Source organism: Gobio gobio (assembly GCF_949357685.1).
Source record: "Gobio gobio genome assembly, chromosome: 15".
NCBI classification, from domain to species: domain Eukaryota; kingdom Metazoa; phylum Chordata; class Actinopteri; order Cypriniformes; family Gobionidae; genus Gobio; species Gobio gobio.
Window position 1 is genome coordinate 31,410,493 of NC_137108.1, and position 16,767 is coordinate 31,427,259.

The 16,767-nt window shown below is 37.8% G+C and overlaps 2 protein-coding genes across 3 annotated transcripts; one reads left to right on the forward strand and one right to left on the reverse strand.

The window, feature by feature from the left end:
* The first annotated feature begins 261 nt into the window (after positions 1-261).
* On the forward strand, positions 262-12,418 carry lysmd1 (LysM, putative peptidoglycan-binding, domain containing 1). 2 transcript variants are annotated; one of them, XM_079836921.1, is made up of 5 exons: positions 262-341; positions 679-966; positions 1,078-1,385; positions 1,677-1,825; positions 9,389-12,418. In XM_079836921.1, the coding sequence occupies exons 2-4, from the start codon at positions 787-789 to the stop codon at positions 1,822-1,824; spliced, it is 636 nt and encodes a 211-aa protein (XP_079693047.1). In that variant the 5' UTR covers positions 262-341; positions 679-786; the 3' UTR covers position 1,825; positions 9,389-12,418. The 2 variants fall into 2 exon arrangements, with proteins under 2 accessions (XP_079693047.1, XP_079693046.1); XM_079836920.1 differs by having other exon boundaries at positions 276-966.
* Positions 2,820-15,483, reverse strand: tnfaip8l2b (tumor necrosis factor, alpha-induced protein 8-like 2b). Its single transcript, XM_079836923.1, has 3 exons — positions 15,139-15,483; positions 11,240-11,559; positions 2,820-4,354 (listed from the first exon to the last, which is right to left on the reverse strand). Exons 2-3 carry the CDS (start codon positions 11,555-11,557, stop codon positions 4,112-4,114), a joined length of 561 nt encoding a protein of 186 aa, XP_079693049.1. The 5' UTR covers positions 11,558-11,559; positions 15,139-15,483; the 3' UTR covers positions 2,820-4,111.
* Between the last annotated feature and the right edge of the window lie 1,284 nt (positions 15,484-16,767).

A 16,767-nucleotide genomic window follows, 5' to 3' on the forward strand; every position in this document is an offset into this window, starting at 1 on the left:
TTTATTTATAAACTCGCAAGTTATTAAATCCAATCCTGAGGGGAAAATACTGACTTTCCCCTCAGAATTACGAGTTTATATCTCACAATTCTGCCTTTATAACAAGCAATTGCGAGGAAAAGGTCGGAATTGTGAGATAAAAAAAAACAGTTAACGTTACCTTTTTTATTTAGTGGCGGGAAAAGCTTATTACACGCCAACTCGCCAAGGAAAGGGACTGATGAATCATTATAACCTATTATTGTCCAAAAGAACCGATTCGCCGAAATGAGTGCGACATGGGCGGATCTCATATAATTAGCCGACGCTATGGCAACAGAAGCTAAGCTAATCTGCTAAGGGTTTGTGTGATAAGTTTCAAAAGTGTCTGAACTTAGAATGTAACGACTACCGTATATGTCTCTATATGTTTATGTATATTACTTAATGTTTGAATTGATAAGTTTGGGGGCGCAACTGTTATTTAAGCGAAGCACGTTACAATTGTTAAAACTAAGCAAGACTGAATTATTATGCCTCACTGTGATTGTTCTACCAATTAAGTGGCGTTAAAGCTTTATATCGGTTCGTAATGTCTCTCGCTGAAAAGTGTAACGTTATTCCAAGTGCGTGATAAGTCAGGGATTGTTTATGTATTGCTGCAGACTTTATAATTGTCCCCGTGAATTTGCCTCGCAGAAGGTGTTATGAGTCCTGCCGTCGTGCGTTCAGCAGCCGCAGATGGTCAGCTGAAGTTCATCTTAAGTCATTATTAGATAAACGCTTGATCCCGCTGGAGCTCCGGTCATGTCCAAGGATCACTCAGCGACGCTGACCGGGACTCACGGCCTCCTCCGCGGCCAGCGCACCCGGTCCTACGGCAGCCTGGTGTCATCTTCATTATCACCCGTGAGACAAAGACGGATTGAACACAAAGTTCAGCCCGGTGAAACTTTGCAAGGACTATCACTGAAGTATGGCGTGTCTGTAAGTAGGCTAATCAGAATGATGATTTGAGGAATGATGTCCTACTGACTTTTTACACTTTTAGTTGGAGGTTATTACATAATTATTAATATAATTTGTATTTCTTTACAGATGGAGCAAATCAAAAGGGCAAACAGACTGTACACAAATGATTCAATATTCCTGAAGGAGTCCCTCTTCATCCCCGTGCTGACAGAGTCTGTGTCTTTCACAAATGGAGTGGAATTGGCAGAGGAGGAGACAGGTCCAGCACAAACACACACAGAGATTTCTAATGAGACACCCAAAAGCCAAATAGACTCTAGCAGATGTGAAGCGAATGCTGATCTGTCACCGGTGGAGTTCCTGAAAAAAATAGACAGCGTGATCAGTCAGTCAAAACAAGCAGCTGTGAAGACCTGCCAGGAGGGAGAGAAACAGTAAGTTGTCAAAATGAAATTATGACTGCTGTCATTATTGTTAGGGTATTACAGAGTTTACTTATTGCAAACGTTTTGTTTGCTGTCAGTCGAGTCATTCAGCAAGTTTAAATTCAATGGAAGAACCATGAGTCATATGACTCAGGAGGGGTTACAATGAACATCAGCTGATTCATTAAACCGGTTACACCTAGCCTATATAGCAAGCCATGAATATATACTTTTTCATACTTATAACATAACATTAACAGTAATGAAATCACATAAAATTTTAACTTTTGCATTTTTAAGATTCTCTTCTATGGAGCAACTCTATCACAGCAATCTGAAGTCCGACACTGTATCCTCCCAGCAGGCCGTATTGGGAGCTGTTCCCATTACCATCACCAGGCGGACCAGGAATTTGAGGAATATGGAGGATGAAATCTTCCAGCTCTGATGTAGGTGTTTATTCTGGTGTAGGACTCTTCTGACTGTTTTCTGTTTTATTCGTACAAATGGAATGTTTTAGAGGGCTTCCTCTTCTGGTTTCATTCCTTTAAAATGTGATGGAGATTCCTGGAGGGATTTGCAATAGTCCTGTTTTTATAAAACTGCTACTAGCTTTAAACATGCACACAAATTAGCACTGTAAAAACGCTAGCCTGATGAAGTAATAATGCTGTAACCAAAGTAATAGGAGAGTGATGTGGGCGGAATGTAGTTTTAAAAAACAATGCGCTTGCTAATTGATATTTAATACTACCTCACAAATAATTGATAGAAGTACTTTAGTTTTAGGAAATGAGAAAAGTATTTGGGAATGTGCCATTGGACATCTGCATCTTTCAATGCATAGTTTTGCACTGCAGTCTCCTGCTTGTTTTTTTTCTGTTTGGTTTACAAACATGATAAAGAACCTTTGTCCTTTTCCTGGACCGGTTCGTGATTTGCATCAGTGATTTGTGAACGCAACGCCCCACAGTAAATTAATGTAATATGAAACAGATTAAATGCCATAAACACAAACTGATCTTGGTCTTTTAACTTCCTGGTCTTTGAAATCTTGAGTGATAAGCAGTGGTAAAGAGTATCTAAGGGTAGGTAAAGATGATCTAAGGTTACGTTTACACGACAACAATGTACTAAAAATGGGAAAATCTTCCTTTGCGTTTTTCGAATACAGATGACAACATTGTCAAAATGATCCTGGTTCGCACAGATCCATGAAAACGACTTAACTTTATATTATGCTTTTCCAGGCCAGTGGTTGGCAATGTCACTTTGTTAAGAAACGTAACGTGCATGCCATCACAAATCCGTGTTTTTGTAGTTAATACGGAGATGATAGCAGTTTCTTTTTCAAAAACTTGCACTGTGAAACCGGCTTTGAAAAGTTTGTCTTCAGGCCCCCAAATTGCTGTTGTCGTGTAAATGAATGGCCAAAAACGCATAAAAAGTTGTACTTTTTTAGTTGCAAATTGTGTCTTGAAAATGGTTCCTAAGTTGTAACATTGTCATTAAAGCATACATTGTGTTTATTTAATGTCACAACTGAATTGCAGCATTCCATCAAGCATGTGCATTTCTAACCCGGAACACTTTTAGACGTTAATTGCATGTTCATATTAGGGTGGGAATTATGTTCATAGCGTCACTCATACATTTACAATACAAATACATTACAGTAGCTTGCAGTAAAAAAATAGGGTAAATTATGACAGTTTAAAATAACATTTCTATTTTTAATAAATTTTTAAATGTAATGTATTCCCATGATGGCAAAGCTGAATTTTCAGCAGCCAGCGGTCAGACTTCAGTTTCACATGATCCTTCAAGAATCATGCTATTATACTGATTTGGTGCTCAAGGAAACCGTGATACATTTTTCCAGGATTCTTTGATAAATAGAAAGTTCAAAAGAACAGCATTTATTTCAAATAGAACATTATAAATGTCTTTACTTTCATTTTTGATCAATTTGACGCATCCTTGCTTAAAATATTATTATCTTCAAAAAAAAAAAATCTTTCTGACCACAAAATATTGAATAGTAGTGTATCGCAACACTGTATGCAAATTACATAATAAGAAATGAGTGAGGGATGTAATTATTTATTTAGTGGTTCCCTTTTAGAACACAGCAGATCCCCCTTTAGAGATATATAAAATATATTTGCTGACTGTGTAGTGTCAAGCTTAGATTTGTATATCATAGCCATAACCACAGGGTAACACTAGATGGCAGGGTGAAGAGAGTGCCTCACTAAAACATTTGTTTAAATGTTCTGGTTCTTGTTATTTTGTTGTCCTGGGAGGTAAATATTCAGCTCAAAACAATGTTAACAGTACTGAACAATACAATGTGCTCTGATTTACAGTGGCAGAACCCCAGTGGTTTAAACCTCATTATTATTAAAAAAACAAAACAAAGTAGTCTAGAAAATCTCCTTCCAACGCAGCTGGAGTCTCGGAGCTTAAAAAATATTGTTCAGACGATATTTTTATATTTGATCTGAGCTCTTTTAGGCAGTGCTAGTGGCTCTTTTAACACTATCAGGCCACTGAATGATCTAGTATTCATTAACAGCACAGCAACACTATTTCGAAGGTTGAACTGAAGTCCGATGCCGTCAGTCAGTCACTTTCTGTCTTTTCGGTTGCATTGTATGTAGTTTGAGATCAGTTTGGATGTAGTTTGGCCCTCCATGCCAAACCTGTAAAAGTCTGTCAGTGCTTTGCCATCCTCATAACGTATCGTTCTCCAGCAGTTTGTTAAGCCCATTGCAGATTTTGGTGAGGTGGGGTTTGAGGGGTCCGTCTGGGTTGTAAAGCTGGGTGAGGAGCTCAGGGTCAGCGTAATGGTTGAAGACGTGATTGATGCGTCCGTGGGATTTTGCTGTGAGGTGAGTATTTACAAGCTTCAGAAGCATGTCCCTACTTTCTTTCAGGATCCCTGACATAACCGCCTTGTCAAATGTGAAATCTACCTGAAAAGGGAAAGAAGAGACTTTAGTTAGCATAAAGTACAAATCTGGTTATAGATATGGCTTTGTTTAGAACCGCAGCACTTGATTTGTTGAAAGCTGGAAGTATTTTTTTTTTTTGCCACTTAATCATCAATTGACAATTAACACGTCAATCAATCAATTGATTATTTCATTTCTGTTAAAGAGAAGTATCGTATCATATTGTATCATATATCATATCATCCTATCCCTACTATGCCAGAAGGTGCACCCAAAAAGTATTCATAATTTCCCAGATGTTACCTAAGTCATTAGTGGTCAAAATTGTCAAATGGTGAACATTTTTGTCAATGTTTTAAATAATGTGACTGAAAATGGCTTATTTATTTTTTCTATTCTATTCTATTCCCACTGTGCCACGTGGCACCCAAAAAAAATTCCAAATGTTTTTAATGGGTAATGTAGGTTAAACTTCTGGAGGGTCTAAACTTTAGATGGTTCTTACACATTTAATTGTTTTACCACCTTATTCAGTGCCAATATACACTCACCTAAAGGATTATTAGGAACACCTGTTCAATTTCTCATTAATGCAATTATCTAATCAACCAATCACATGGCAGTTGCTTCAATGCATTTAGGGGTGTGGTCCTGGTCAAGACAATCTCCTGAACTCCAAACTGAATGTCAGAATGGGAAAGAAAGGTGATTTTAAGCAATTTTGAGCGTGGCATGGTTGTTGGTGCCAGACAGGCCGGTCTGAGTATTTCACAATCTGCTCAGTTACTGGGATTTTCACGCACAACCATTTCTAGGGTTTACAAAGAATGGTGTGAAAAGAGAAAAACATCCAGTATGCGGCAATCCTGTGGGCGAAAATGCCTTGTTGATGCTAGAGGTCAGAGGAGAATGGGCCGACTGATTCAAGCTGATAGAAGAGCAACTTTGACTGAAATAACCACTCGTTACAACCGAGGTATGCAGCAAAGCATTTGTGAAGCCACAACCTTGAGGCGGATGGGCTACAACAGCAGAAGACCCCACCGGGTACCACTCATCTCCACTACAAATAGGAAAAAGAGGCTACAATTTGCACAAGCTCACCAAAATTGGACAGTTGAAGATTGGAAAAATGTTGCCTGGTCTGATGAGTCTCGATTTCTGTTGAGGCATTCAGATGGTAGAGTCAGAATTTGGGGTAAACAGAATGAGAACATGGATCCATCATGCCTTGTTACCACTGTGCAGGCTGGTGGTGGTGGTGTAATGGTGTGGGGGATGTTTTCTTGGCACACTTTAGGCCCCTTAGTGCCAATTGGGCATCGTTTAAATGCCACGGCCTACCTGAGCATTGTTTCTGACCATGTCCATCCCTTTATGACCACCATGTACCCATCCTCTGATGGCTACTTCCAGCAGGATAATCCACCATGTCACAAAGCTCGAATAATTTCAAATTGGTTTCTTGAACATGACAATGAATTCACTGTACTAAAATGGCCCCCACAGTCACCAGATCTCAACCCAATAGAGCATCTTTGGGATGTGGTGGAACGGGAGCTTCGTGCCCTGGATGTGCATCCCACAAATCTCCATCAACTGCAAGATGCTATCCTATCAATATGGGCCAACATTTCTAAAGAATGCTTTCAGCACCTTGTTGAATCAATGCCATGTAGAATTAAGGCAGTTCTGAAGGTGAAAGGGGGTCAAACACAGTATTAGTATGGTGTTCCTAATAATCCTTTAGGTGAGTGTATATACAGGGGTTGGACAGTGAAAACTTAAAACACCTGGCTTTTGAGCCATTCCTCTTCCAGAACAGGGGCCACTATGTGATGCTGCTGGAAGAAAATGTTTTTTGACATATGAAGTGTCTCAAACATATTTAGATGTGGTGACTATACAGGCCCCCTCACTTTCATGCTCATCAAACCATTGTCACAAGTCTTGCTGTGTGTATCGGTGCATTATCATGCTGATACACGGCACCCCCTTTAGGGTAAATGTTTGAACCATTAGGAGCACATGGTAATCCAGAATGGTTCGGTAGTTTTTGCGCCCATCAAGCACAGTAGGGAATGCCATGATATATTGCAGTGCAAACCATCACTGATGCTTCACTCTGGCGGAACTCTTTGGGGCTTCTCCACATCGTAACTTCTACAGATGGGGGAAAGACAGTGAAGGTGGACTCATCAGATAACAATACGTTTCACATTGTCAACAGCCCAAGATTTGCACTGTTGGTACCAATGAAATGACATTTGGCAGTAGCACATGTGACCAAAGGTTTGGCAATAGCAGTCCGACCATGATATTGACTCTGTTGAGCTCCAGTCCAACAGTTTTGGTGGAAACAGGAGAGTCGATGTGCGCATTTAAGTTGCGCAGTGAGTTGGGAAGCTGTGGTTTTATGTTTTTTTTGGATACAACCCAGATAAGTACCTGGACATCCCTTTCAGACAACTTCCTCTTGCGTTGACAGTTACTACCCTGGAAAGCTCTCGATACACCTCAAAGAATTGCTGTCCTGGTCACAGATGAGCCAGCGAATCTAACCACTGCACCAACAATGTGTCCTCTTTTGAACTCTGATATGTCTGCCATTATGTGGATTGCAATATTTCATGTACAGCGCTGCTATTGCTCAGCTAATTCAACTTTCATACTTTGCTGATGGAATGTAAAATTAGTGAAGATTGGCCACCAGACCATGCATATTTAAGCATGAATCCTCCCAACACTATATTGGCCATGTTTCAGTTTCATTGTCCAAACCCTGTATAGCCAGTCAGACTCTTAAGTATTTGCCTATTTAAATCCAAACAGCAACATTTTAGGTACATGTATCAGGGCCGTCGCCAGAACATACAGAATGGGGGAACATTTCATTTACATAGGGGGGCACACTTTTTTTATGATCTACCAAACAGACATTCACAAAAACAATAACATCCTGTATTTATCCTAATAAAAGTGAAATAGACCAATTTCTATATTAAAGCAACACCAAAACACAAAATATGATTTTCTGATCATAGGCAGAGGGTGAACCAACATGGGATATGCGCTTATATTATATTATATTAATATTATATTAATAAATTAATTAATATTAAATTGAACAGTTCTCTTTGTGTGCGTCTCTCTCCACACATGCATTCGTGTTCTTGATCGTACTTTGATTTGGGGTAAAAAGAACTTTGAAATACCTTCACATTGTTATACAGTTAATGAACATGCTGCGCACATACAATGGGGCCATGTATCGTGAGATTTTGAGTAAAAACCTCCTTCCATCAGCAAGGGCATTGAAGATGAAACGTGGCTGGGTCTTTCAGCATGACAATGATCCCAAACACACCGCCCGGGCAACGAAGGATTGGCTTTGTAAGAAGCATTTCAAGGTCCTGGAGTGGCCTAGCCAGTCTCTAGATCTCAACCCCATAGAAAATCTTTGGAGGGAGTTGAAAATCTGTGTTGCCCAGCGACAGCCCCAAAACATCACTGCTCTAGAGGAGATCTGCAATGAGGAATGGGCCAAACTACCAGCAACAGTGTGTAAAAACCTTGTGGAGACTTACAGAAAACGTTTGACCTTTGTCATTGCCAACGAATGGTATATAACAAATTATTGAGATTAACTTTTGTTATTGAGCAAATACTTATTTTCCACCTTAATTTGCAAATAAATTCTTTAAAAATCAAACAATGTGATTTTCTGGATTTTTTTTCCATTCTGTCTCTCATAGTTGAAGTGTACCTATGATGAAAATTACAGGCCTCTCATCTTTTTAAGTGGGAGAACTTGCACAATTGGTGGCTGACTGAATACTTTTTTGTGTCACTGTATATTTATATATATATATATATATATATAACACCAAATATGACATTTTTAAGAGTCTGATCTGATTATATCAATATGGATACGTTTGCACCAGCGCTGCGATTCAGCTGTCAAGTCACGTTTATACCACTTTATACAATATAGAATAGCCTATTGCTTTAAAGCCACTTATATAATAACTATCTATAGGCCTACTGTAATTAAGACATGTATTCAAGAAATTTATTAAAATAGTTTCAGCCTTACTCAAAGGCCATGGAAACAGGTGTTTCCGTTACGCACTTCAATCCATTCCCGACGTTCTTGGTTTGCTTCTTATTTATTAAATATACAGGCAATTGGTTGATGAAACATTGATTAAAATTAAAATACAATTTATACAAAATAAAATTCACTTTAAAGAAAGTCTTTCTACAAAAGTTTTTGAACAAAACTAATGAAGTGGTCAAAATCATCTCTGATCCATGTCTCCCGACATATAGCGCATCTTATGATGTAGCCTATACTCATGCTGTTCACTTTTCATAATCAACATAGATGAAATTGAAAAATAATATTATAGGCTACTATTTAAACATAAATATATGAAACTAAATAGGCTAGGCTATGTTCTACATAAGCGTCTGCGCGTTCTGATGGTTTTTTTCCTATTACAGTGGAAATAACTCACAATACTCCTTCATTTTTTTAGGAGATAAATGCAGATAAATGCGATACATAATTATAAACTATAAATGGTCTACTTTTATTTGTGTATACTCAAAAAAACTTTGTGCTTTTGTAAAATAAATAAAAACAGGGTAGGGGAGACTGGGGATGGTTATAACAATTTTGACATTTCTGTCTGCATCTTGGAGTACTTTTAAGCCAGTCCATTCAAAATGTGATTAAAACTCTTTACAAGTGTCAGCTATTAAATGACATAGCTGTTATCTTTGCAGCACAAACAGAAAATGTGTGGTTTTGATTCAAACGCAAGGAGTGAAATGTTACAATTCACACCATAGTCCGGTTTAGTTGTAACAGACCCTGGGGTGAGATGTACAAGTATTATATCCACCAGGGTGATATGTAACATTATGAAATAAGGATTATGAAAAAAAAAAAAGTTTTGAACTTTTTTTTTAATTCAACACAGGCTTTTTAACATAATTAAAGCAAATGATAATTTTATGTCCCTCAATTTGTCTTTCTCTTCCAAGACCTAGGCCAGGGGTGTCCAATCCTCCACCTGGAGGGTCAGCATCCTGCAGAGTTCAGCTACAGCCCCAACTACACACCTGAACCAGCTAATCAAGGTCTACTAGGCATACTAGACACTTCCAGGCAGGTGTGTTAAGGCAAATTGCTGGACAATTACCCTCAAGGACCGACACCAGGACACCCCTGATCTAGGCATACTGACATTTAAAAAACAAAACAGAAAAAGGTATAAATACAGCTAAAAATATACTTGGGGTACGTTGTAACATGGTTCATTTATGTTACAACTAACCCAGAGTCTTGCTTTTACAACTAACCCAGAGTCTTGTAGCCATGAACTTGCTCACCTAACAGCTAACGGCCAAAACATTAGCCCTAACTTGCATGAAAAATATCTACACAGACACACAATAAACATAATTTAACTTTGATGAGTTTAACTACAAAGCAGGACTTGCCGTAACAAAAGTAATGGAAGTAAAAGAAAAGTTACTTTCTTACATCAAAATTAGTTTTTCTATTCTACAATTTGATATGTCTGCCACAGGGCTCTACGTTTCTCACATGTGGAATAAGGACTAAACAGAGCATGTGTGAAGTGAATCAGGTGATTTGTAACTTGTTCCTGATTGGAGAAATCGGAAGTGTTACAATTAACCCATGTATACAAACATCCCGGTCACATTCAGCTGTCTCTGCAAGAATCTTTCTGAAACATGTCTCAAAGATTAACCGAAACTCAGCGAATACTTATCACATAAACATGAAATATATGTCTAAAGAAAGCTATTCATAAAGCAATTCACATTTTAGAGTGAATTGTGGTGCACGCTGGCGTAGAGCGGAATATTGAGCGGAGCTCCATCACACCATTCCGCTTCGTTCACATTCTCTGCGAAATGGTCATAAGCGCACCGGTAGAGTGCGAAAGACGTGTGATTTCAAATCTCAAACCAGTGTATTTCATTTGAAATGTGAGTATCGCAATATCCCATAATACCCGCTGACACGGGGCCCCAGTGCGGCTGCACTGTCTGTAGTTGCGCCCCTGATTATAATCAGTGACGCTGATGCACAATAAATCTCTTATAATTGCTTATTATAACAAGAAGGATTTTCTAGCGTGCAGAACTCAGAACCCACTCATCGCTCAAAACAACAGAGTTTCGCCAATATTCTTTCATTACGGAGAAAACTGATCCAAGACCAGTGTTATGGACAGCTTTTCCCTCAAAAGCAATCACAAGCACATGAAAGCTTGCTTCCGCTACAGAATTTAATTGCTACTTTTTATCTCACAATTCTGGAGTTTATCTTTATAGCACGCAATTGCGACTGTATATCACGCAATTCTGATAAAAAAAATACATTTTTATTTTGTATTTAGTGTGGAAACAAGCTTCCATAGCAGCAGCAGGCAATTTAATGAGAAAATTCAACACTATAAGTCCGTGGCCAGGGGAAGGTAAGCCTTGCCCAGCCCTACACGAGCTCTGCCTGATTTCTGATTCATATTTCTGAATGTGTTTAAGGTCTGGACTCAGAGGTGCCAATTCATATGTGAAAATGATTCTTCATGCTCCCTCCCAACCATTCTTTCACAACTGATGAATCTTGACATTGTCATCCTGGCATGGGACCAATGTGTGTCTTCCTACATGGTTGTTTAAGAAATTAAAAGCTACACACTCCATCAAGGGTTACAAGGGTTAGAAGAACTGTTGCAAAACATATAACATGCTAAAAAAAATAATCACTGCAATAATGATCCAGTTATAAAACCTTAAGTATTTGCCTATTTAAATCCAAAGATAATAGAATTTATTTCATGGAACAAATATGTTATGTACCTCATGGAAACTGATGGCTGTCATGGCTCCTTGGCGCAATTTCTTCTGGAAATTCTGGGCCAGCTTTAGCTCCTCATCATTGAATCGATTGTGCCTGAAAAGGACCGCAATCTTCACCACCACCTTAATGAGGTCTTTCACCACTTTCTGGGCCTCTGAGCGGTTCCCGGTGTACTCTTTTGACACACGGTACAGCTCATCTAGAATCTCGCTGCTGGTGTCGTCGATAAACATCTGCACCACAGACTTGTTGGCCATTTGGCTCAGGATCTTTTTCTGGGCCTTGAGAGCCATGTCCTTGGAGCTGAACGACTCCATATCTTAAAAAGGAAAAGGAGAGATTAATAGAAATTGATATTTCTGGTTTATTACTTCCTGGTGTGTTTAATCTTAGTGTATCCCTCACCACTACATGATTTTTTTAACATTTATTTAAGAGACATAATAACAGATTTAATATTAGTCTAAAAATAATGTCATGTAAAATGGCATATGCATATGACTTAATATGCATATGAAACATTAATTGTGAATTTTCCCTAGAATTTTATTTTTGTTTGTGTATTGGTAAGAGTGTCAGCCCTGGGAGAACTCCCACCCTGGGGAAGTCCCCTTACAGTCTTTAACACTTTGTTCTTCAGGGGAAAGCTCATGCCATATAGGACCTCATCATTGCCCACACATCTCATAAACAACACTAATTGTTCTCAAGACTCTCATGATGTGTCATCATATCCAGCACTAGATTCTCAATGCTGTTCAATGACATCCAAACATCTGTGATCCGTGTGTGTATATAACATTCAGTATTTCATCATGTTTAAATTGACCTGATATTGTTGTGCGGTATAATTAAATGCAATAATATTTGCTGAACTATCATTGGCATGCACTTACTTTATGCATTTTGGCTGATGTAGAACACATAGCTAGGATTGCTTCACATATTTTATAGTCGAGAGAACGTGCAAAGACATGTATGAAAAAAAATACTCATTGCATAGTACTCACAAGTTCCTACATGAATCTTCAGATTGTATCATGATACAGGCATCTATGTGCTTAGAAATGTTCTTCGGTGTATTACTGCTAATTTTCGAGGTCTTACATATTTGCTACGCAAGTGTTCTTGTCATTGTTGATTATATTTTTTGTAGCATTTACTATAAATTCTTAACTAAATACATTACAGATGTACTCATAATTTGCACTGCGATTATGTAACAAATGCAATAACTGCATAGTATATTAACATGCAAATGACATGCACTGTGGTCTTTTAAATGAATCAAGACATGTCAAAAGTGATGTTATATTTCAAGGCCGCATCAGCTCTGTTTTGCTTTTTAAATCCAATTCTGTTTATGGCGAGCCAACCTGATTAAATTTTAATGCAGTTAGAGTTTCATTTCCTAATGAACTCTATTCAATTAGAAGCACTGAGTGCATTAGAACAGCCATTACGTTCTGTCACATGGAACATCAAAACAACTACATAAATACTGATTTGAACAAATCAACATGCTGTTCATTTGAACTGTGAAAGCAGCATAATCCTAACACTCACTACTTCTCATTTACTCTAATTAGAGCAAAACTGATCTGCGTTTGTCCATGTGGCTGCTTTTTTCTTAAAAAGAAGAAAATAAATGAAATATTAGGTTATAGTTTGGTTTAGGGTTAGTTATTGTTACAGTAACAATGACACTGTAAAATAAAGTTTTACCATATATGATTTAAAAAAAAGAAACAGCAATTTGTGAGAATAGTCAATTATGTGCCTGAAGCAGTTAGAGTTAATATGATTTGTTTAAAAAAAGTAATTAAATAATAATTAATAATCAATTTTAATAATATTTGATAAAACGTATTACGCTATTTAACAAAATGTATTAAATAATATTATTTACTAATAAGTAAAATTACTGTATATTTATTTAAATTTTAATTTTAAGATAACTTTTTAGGCCCACACTGAGCTCATTCGTATACCTGACAAGTTGAGATATAAGCAACTTTACCTTCATTTGATTACGATTAACTTTTAGTCCAAGACTCTTAACTCATTCATTTTATACCTCTTCAGTTACAATCAGCTGAAATGGCCATCTGTATCCACTCTCTTAATATAAAGGTTTGTCACAGACAAGGTAAATATTTAGCATTCCTCAGATTACTTCAGCGCATAGCCTATGGCTCTCTCAATCTCTCTCTCTCTGTCTCTGTGTGTGTGTGTGTGTGTGTGTGTGTGTGTGTTCACGTGTGTAAAGCCCAGGGGATTTACAGGATGTGAAGAATCATGTTGTTCCTCCATCCTAAAGACCATAGTAGTCACCCTGTCATTACAAAGCAGCAAGTCACAGCAAAAGCTCTAGTGACAGCACAGAAGAGACATGTCAAAACCTGCATCTGAGATCCATAGGACTTGGCAGCCCAGTCTTTGTTGGTTTATATTCAGACAGAGGGGTCAAACATGACGTTTAAATTCACAAAAACGAGAGTGTGGAAAGTCCTGTTTTAAGTGTGAGTGGGAGCACTTTGTTTCCGAATGTCTCTAGGCTAATTTGATGAAAGGATTTAGGTGAAAGACAGCCCTGGTTGAAGAAACTCTTGCGTAATCCAGCCTAAGATGGTTTATTGATCTTAAACTTAAACGTTTTTTAAATAGGCTAACAACTGGTCTCCCTATAAAACAAGCCAACAGACTAGCCTGGGCGACCAGGTATGATCAGCATAGGCTGGTTTAAGATGGTTAGTTTTAGCAGAGGGAACCCTATCTTAAACCAGCATGGATTTCGGAAATGGTTTATAATGAGGTTCTTCATTAACAAAATAATCTACATGATCTTTCTGATTAAGCTGGTTGGCTGAGGTAGACCAGCTGGTTAAGCTAGTTAAGATGCCTGGTCAGCATACCAGAACCCCATGGGCCAGCATCCAAAACAAAACATATGCTGGTCTTTTCAACCTGGTATTCTCTAATAACAGGCTTTTAGATGCCCGTCTAAACTGACATATACATGTAATACAGTGAGTTTTTCTTGTGCCATGTGTTTCCCCCTCAGTATCTCCCCACAGCGAGATTTGAGTATGTGATGATGTAACACATTGTGCAAAACTTTCCTTATTACCTAACACTGTCTGTATTGTTTTTTTTACCGTTTATTTACTGGCATTCTATGCATGTGGTAAAAGTCCAGTGTTGTTTTTCTTTGTAAAATTAGCACTCATGCATGTGTGAGACTCTCACGCAGAGAAGTTATTTTTTAATATGACCATACAATGTACAAACCTGATCATAAGGGAAGTGAAACTCAGGGTTGTTGGCATAGCTTTCCCCCCAGATTTTTTCAGTTAAACCCACAACAGCTAATTTCTCCTAACACATGCTGCTACAAAAAAAGCTCACAATCAGCCTGAGTTCACCAAGGTTAGCACACTGCTGACCCTGAACATGAGGCATCATTCTCTTTATTTCTGTATAGAAGGTGTGTTTACTTCATATATACTGTAACAGAGACTGGACATTGTTTTGTTTATAAAAGGTCGACCAGATGGAACATCAACTATCCCAGTGTGTTTTACTTGTTTAACATGGGAGTGGTTGATCTGTAAAACAAGTTTCAACTTGACATTACTATCTAATTATTATCAAATTTTTTTAATCATATTTTTTAAAGTAGACACTTGAAACCAAAGCAAATTTGTAAAATTAAAGTCTCTCTTGCTGTTAACAGAATGAAACAGAATGCTGACATCTTTTTTTTATCTGAACAACTTCTGGAAGAGTGTGCCAAACTTTGAATCCATTGAAGTATCATCATTTTATGTGTACGTAATCACAGATCTCTCTGAGATGATGGAGGAGAGGGCAGAGGTCAAGACCAAGACAAACTCACCTGGCTTTTCTCTCGTTCACTCTCCCTCTTCCGTTGAAACTCTCTGTCCTCCCTCTGCGCTCAGATCAGGTTGTTGAAATCCAGCGTGTGAGTGATGAAATAATCTCCTCAGACAGGTGAAATCAAAGAAAACTCCTCTACAAACTCTCTTGTGCTGTAACAAGACCACTGTAACAAGATAATTTGACTTGTACTTCCTTGAGGAACTAAATGTATAAGACACACCCCTGAGTGTGCCTCTCTCTCTCTCTCTCTCTCTCTCTCTCGCTCTCTCTCTCTCCACCCTGTCAGTGCGTTAGCTGCTGACATGGTGTGTCTGCTTGCCCTAACAAGTGCAATCCTTGTAAAGAATTCAGCAGTAATCCTGGATGCGGCCCAGTGAAAGGGGAGGTTTTAGTCTCTTTGTGAACTGTTGAACTGGTATGCAGCCACAGTCATCACAAACATGGCTGTTTTTCAATAAAATGCCCATTAACATTTATTACTGGATTCAAATTGTGATATCAAAGTGATTATGTTATTAAGCTATATTTTCTGGTCTGGAACGCCGCAAACAAACAATCACAAACAGGTAAAAGTCCCAGTATTGTACTGTATAGCAGCACTCTTAGAAATGCGGTCGGCCTATCAGATTTGAGGACTGGACACTAAATTAATAAATTAATAAATAAATAAAATGTAATATATAATTACAAGAGAAATGTGGTCTGTTTTCCATCAGGCACTGTTGTTTGCTTACTGATCTTTTGCGCCTACAAAATTATGACATTATTTTTCACTGAATAACACTCTCACTTTGCATGAAGAGGACAGTTTGTTTACCCATCAAACACAGAACACAGAAATTTCATTGGTTTTATGCAAATCAGTTCATAGATTTTTCGTTGACATTTGTGCCTGCAAGCTTCAGCTTTACTTCTTTATATTATGAAGTTCAGTTTTTTTCAGTGCCGTCAACTTTTATGCATAGTTTTAATTCTTTGACATTCAATTTTAATAAGAAAATGCATCATAAAAATATTACATTTTAAAACTTTGATAACAAGAGGGAAATTCTTCCTTTCCCATGGTGGCTTTTGACATGTTCATTAAGTGCTCCCAATAAAGTTTTTTTTTTTTTTTTTTTTTAAAGTTTGTACACTTAGAAATCAAAGAATTCTCCAGTAATGCATGCATATAATCACATATTGTTAGTAGACAAATTAAAAGTGTGAAAAATGTTTAAAATGGAAGTTTATTTTTTACTAAACTTCCACAAGGTTAAAAACGCTCACAATGCAGGGAACATCCCTTAATAACTGAACATATTATGTTCTTAAGCAGCTGATTATGTTATATATTCCATTTTATTTTAGAGGCCTAACAACCAAATACTACACAAACAGAGACTGATGGAGAGCTGGGTGATAACATCACTTTATTTGCCCTTTTCTTGTGCAAACTTCATTGTTTAGTCGCTAACATTAGAACATGGCTGTACAATGAATTTGCCCCGTTTAATAGAAAGACACCCTCAGGGCTAATGTCTGTGCATTGGTAATGTCCATACTAAAAATGGCTGCTATCTGCCTGCTATCTGAATGGAAACCATCTGGACTTAAGCCCTAATGCATATAATAATGGACTACA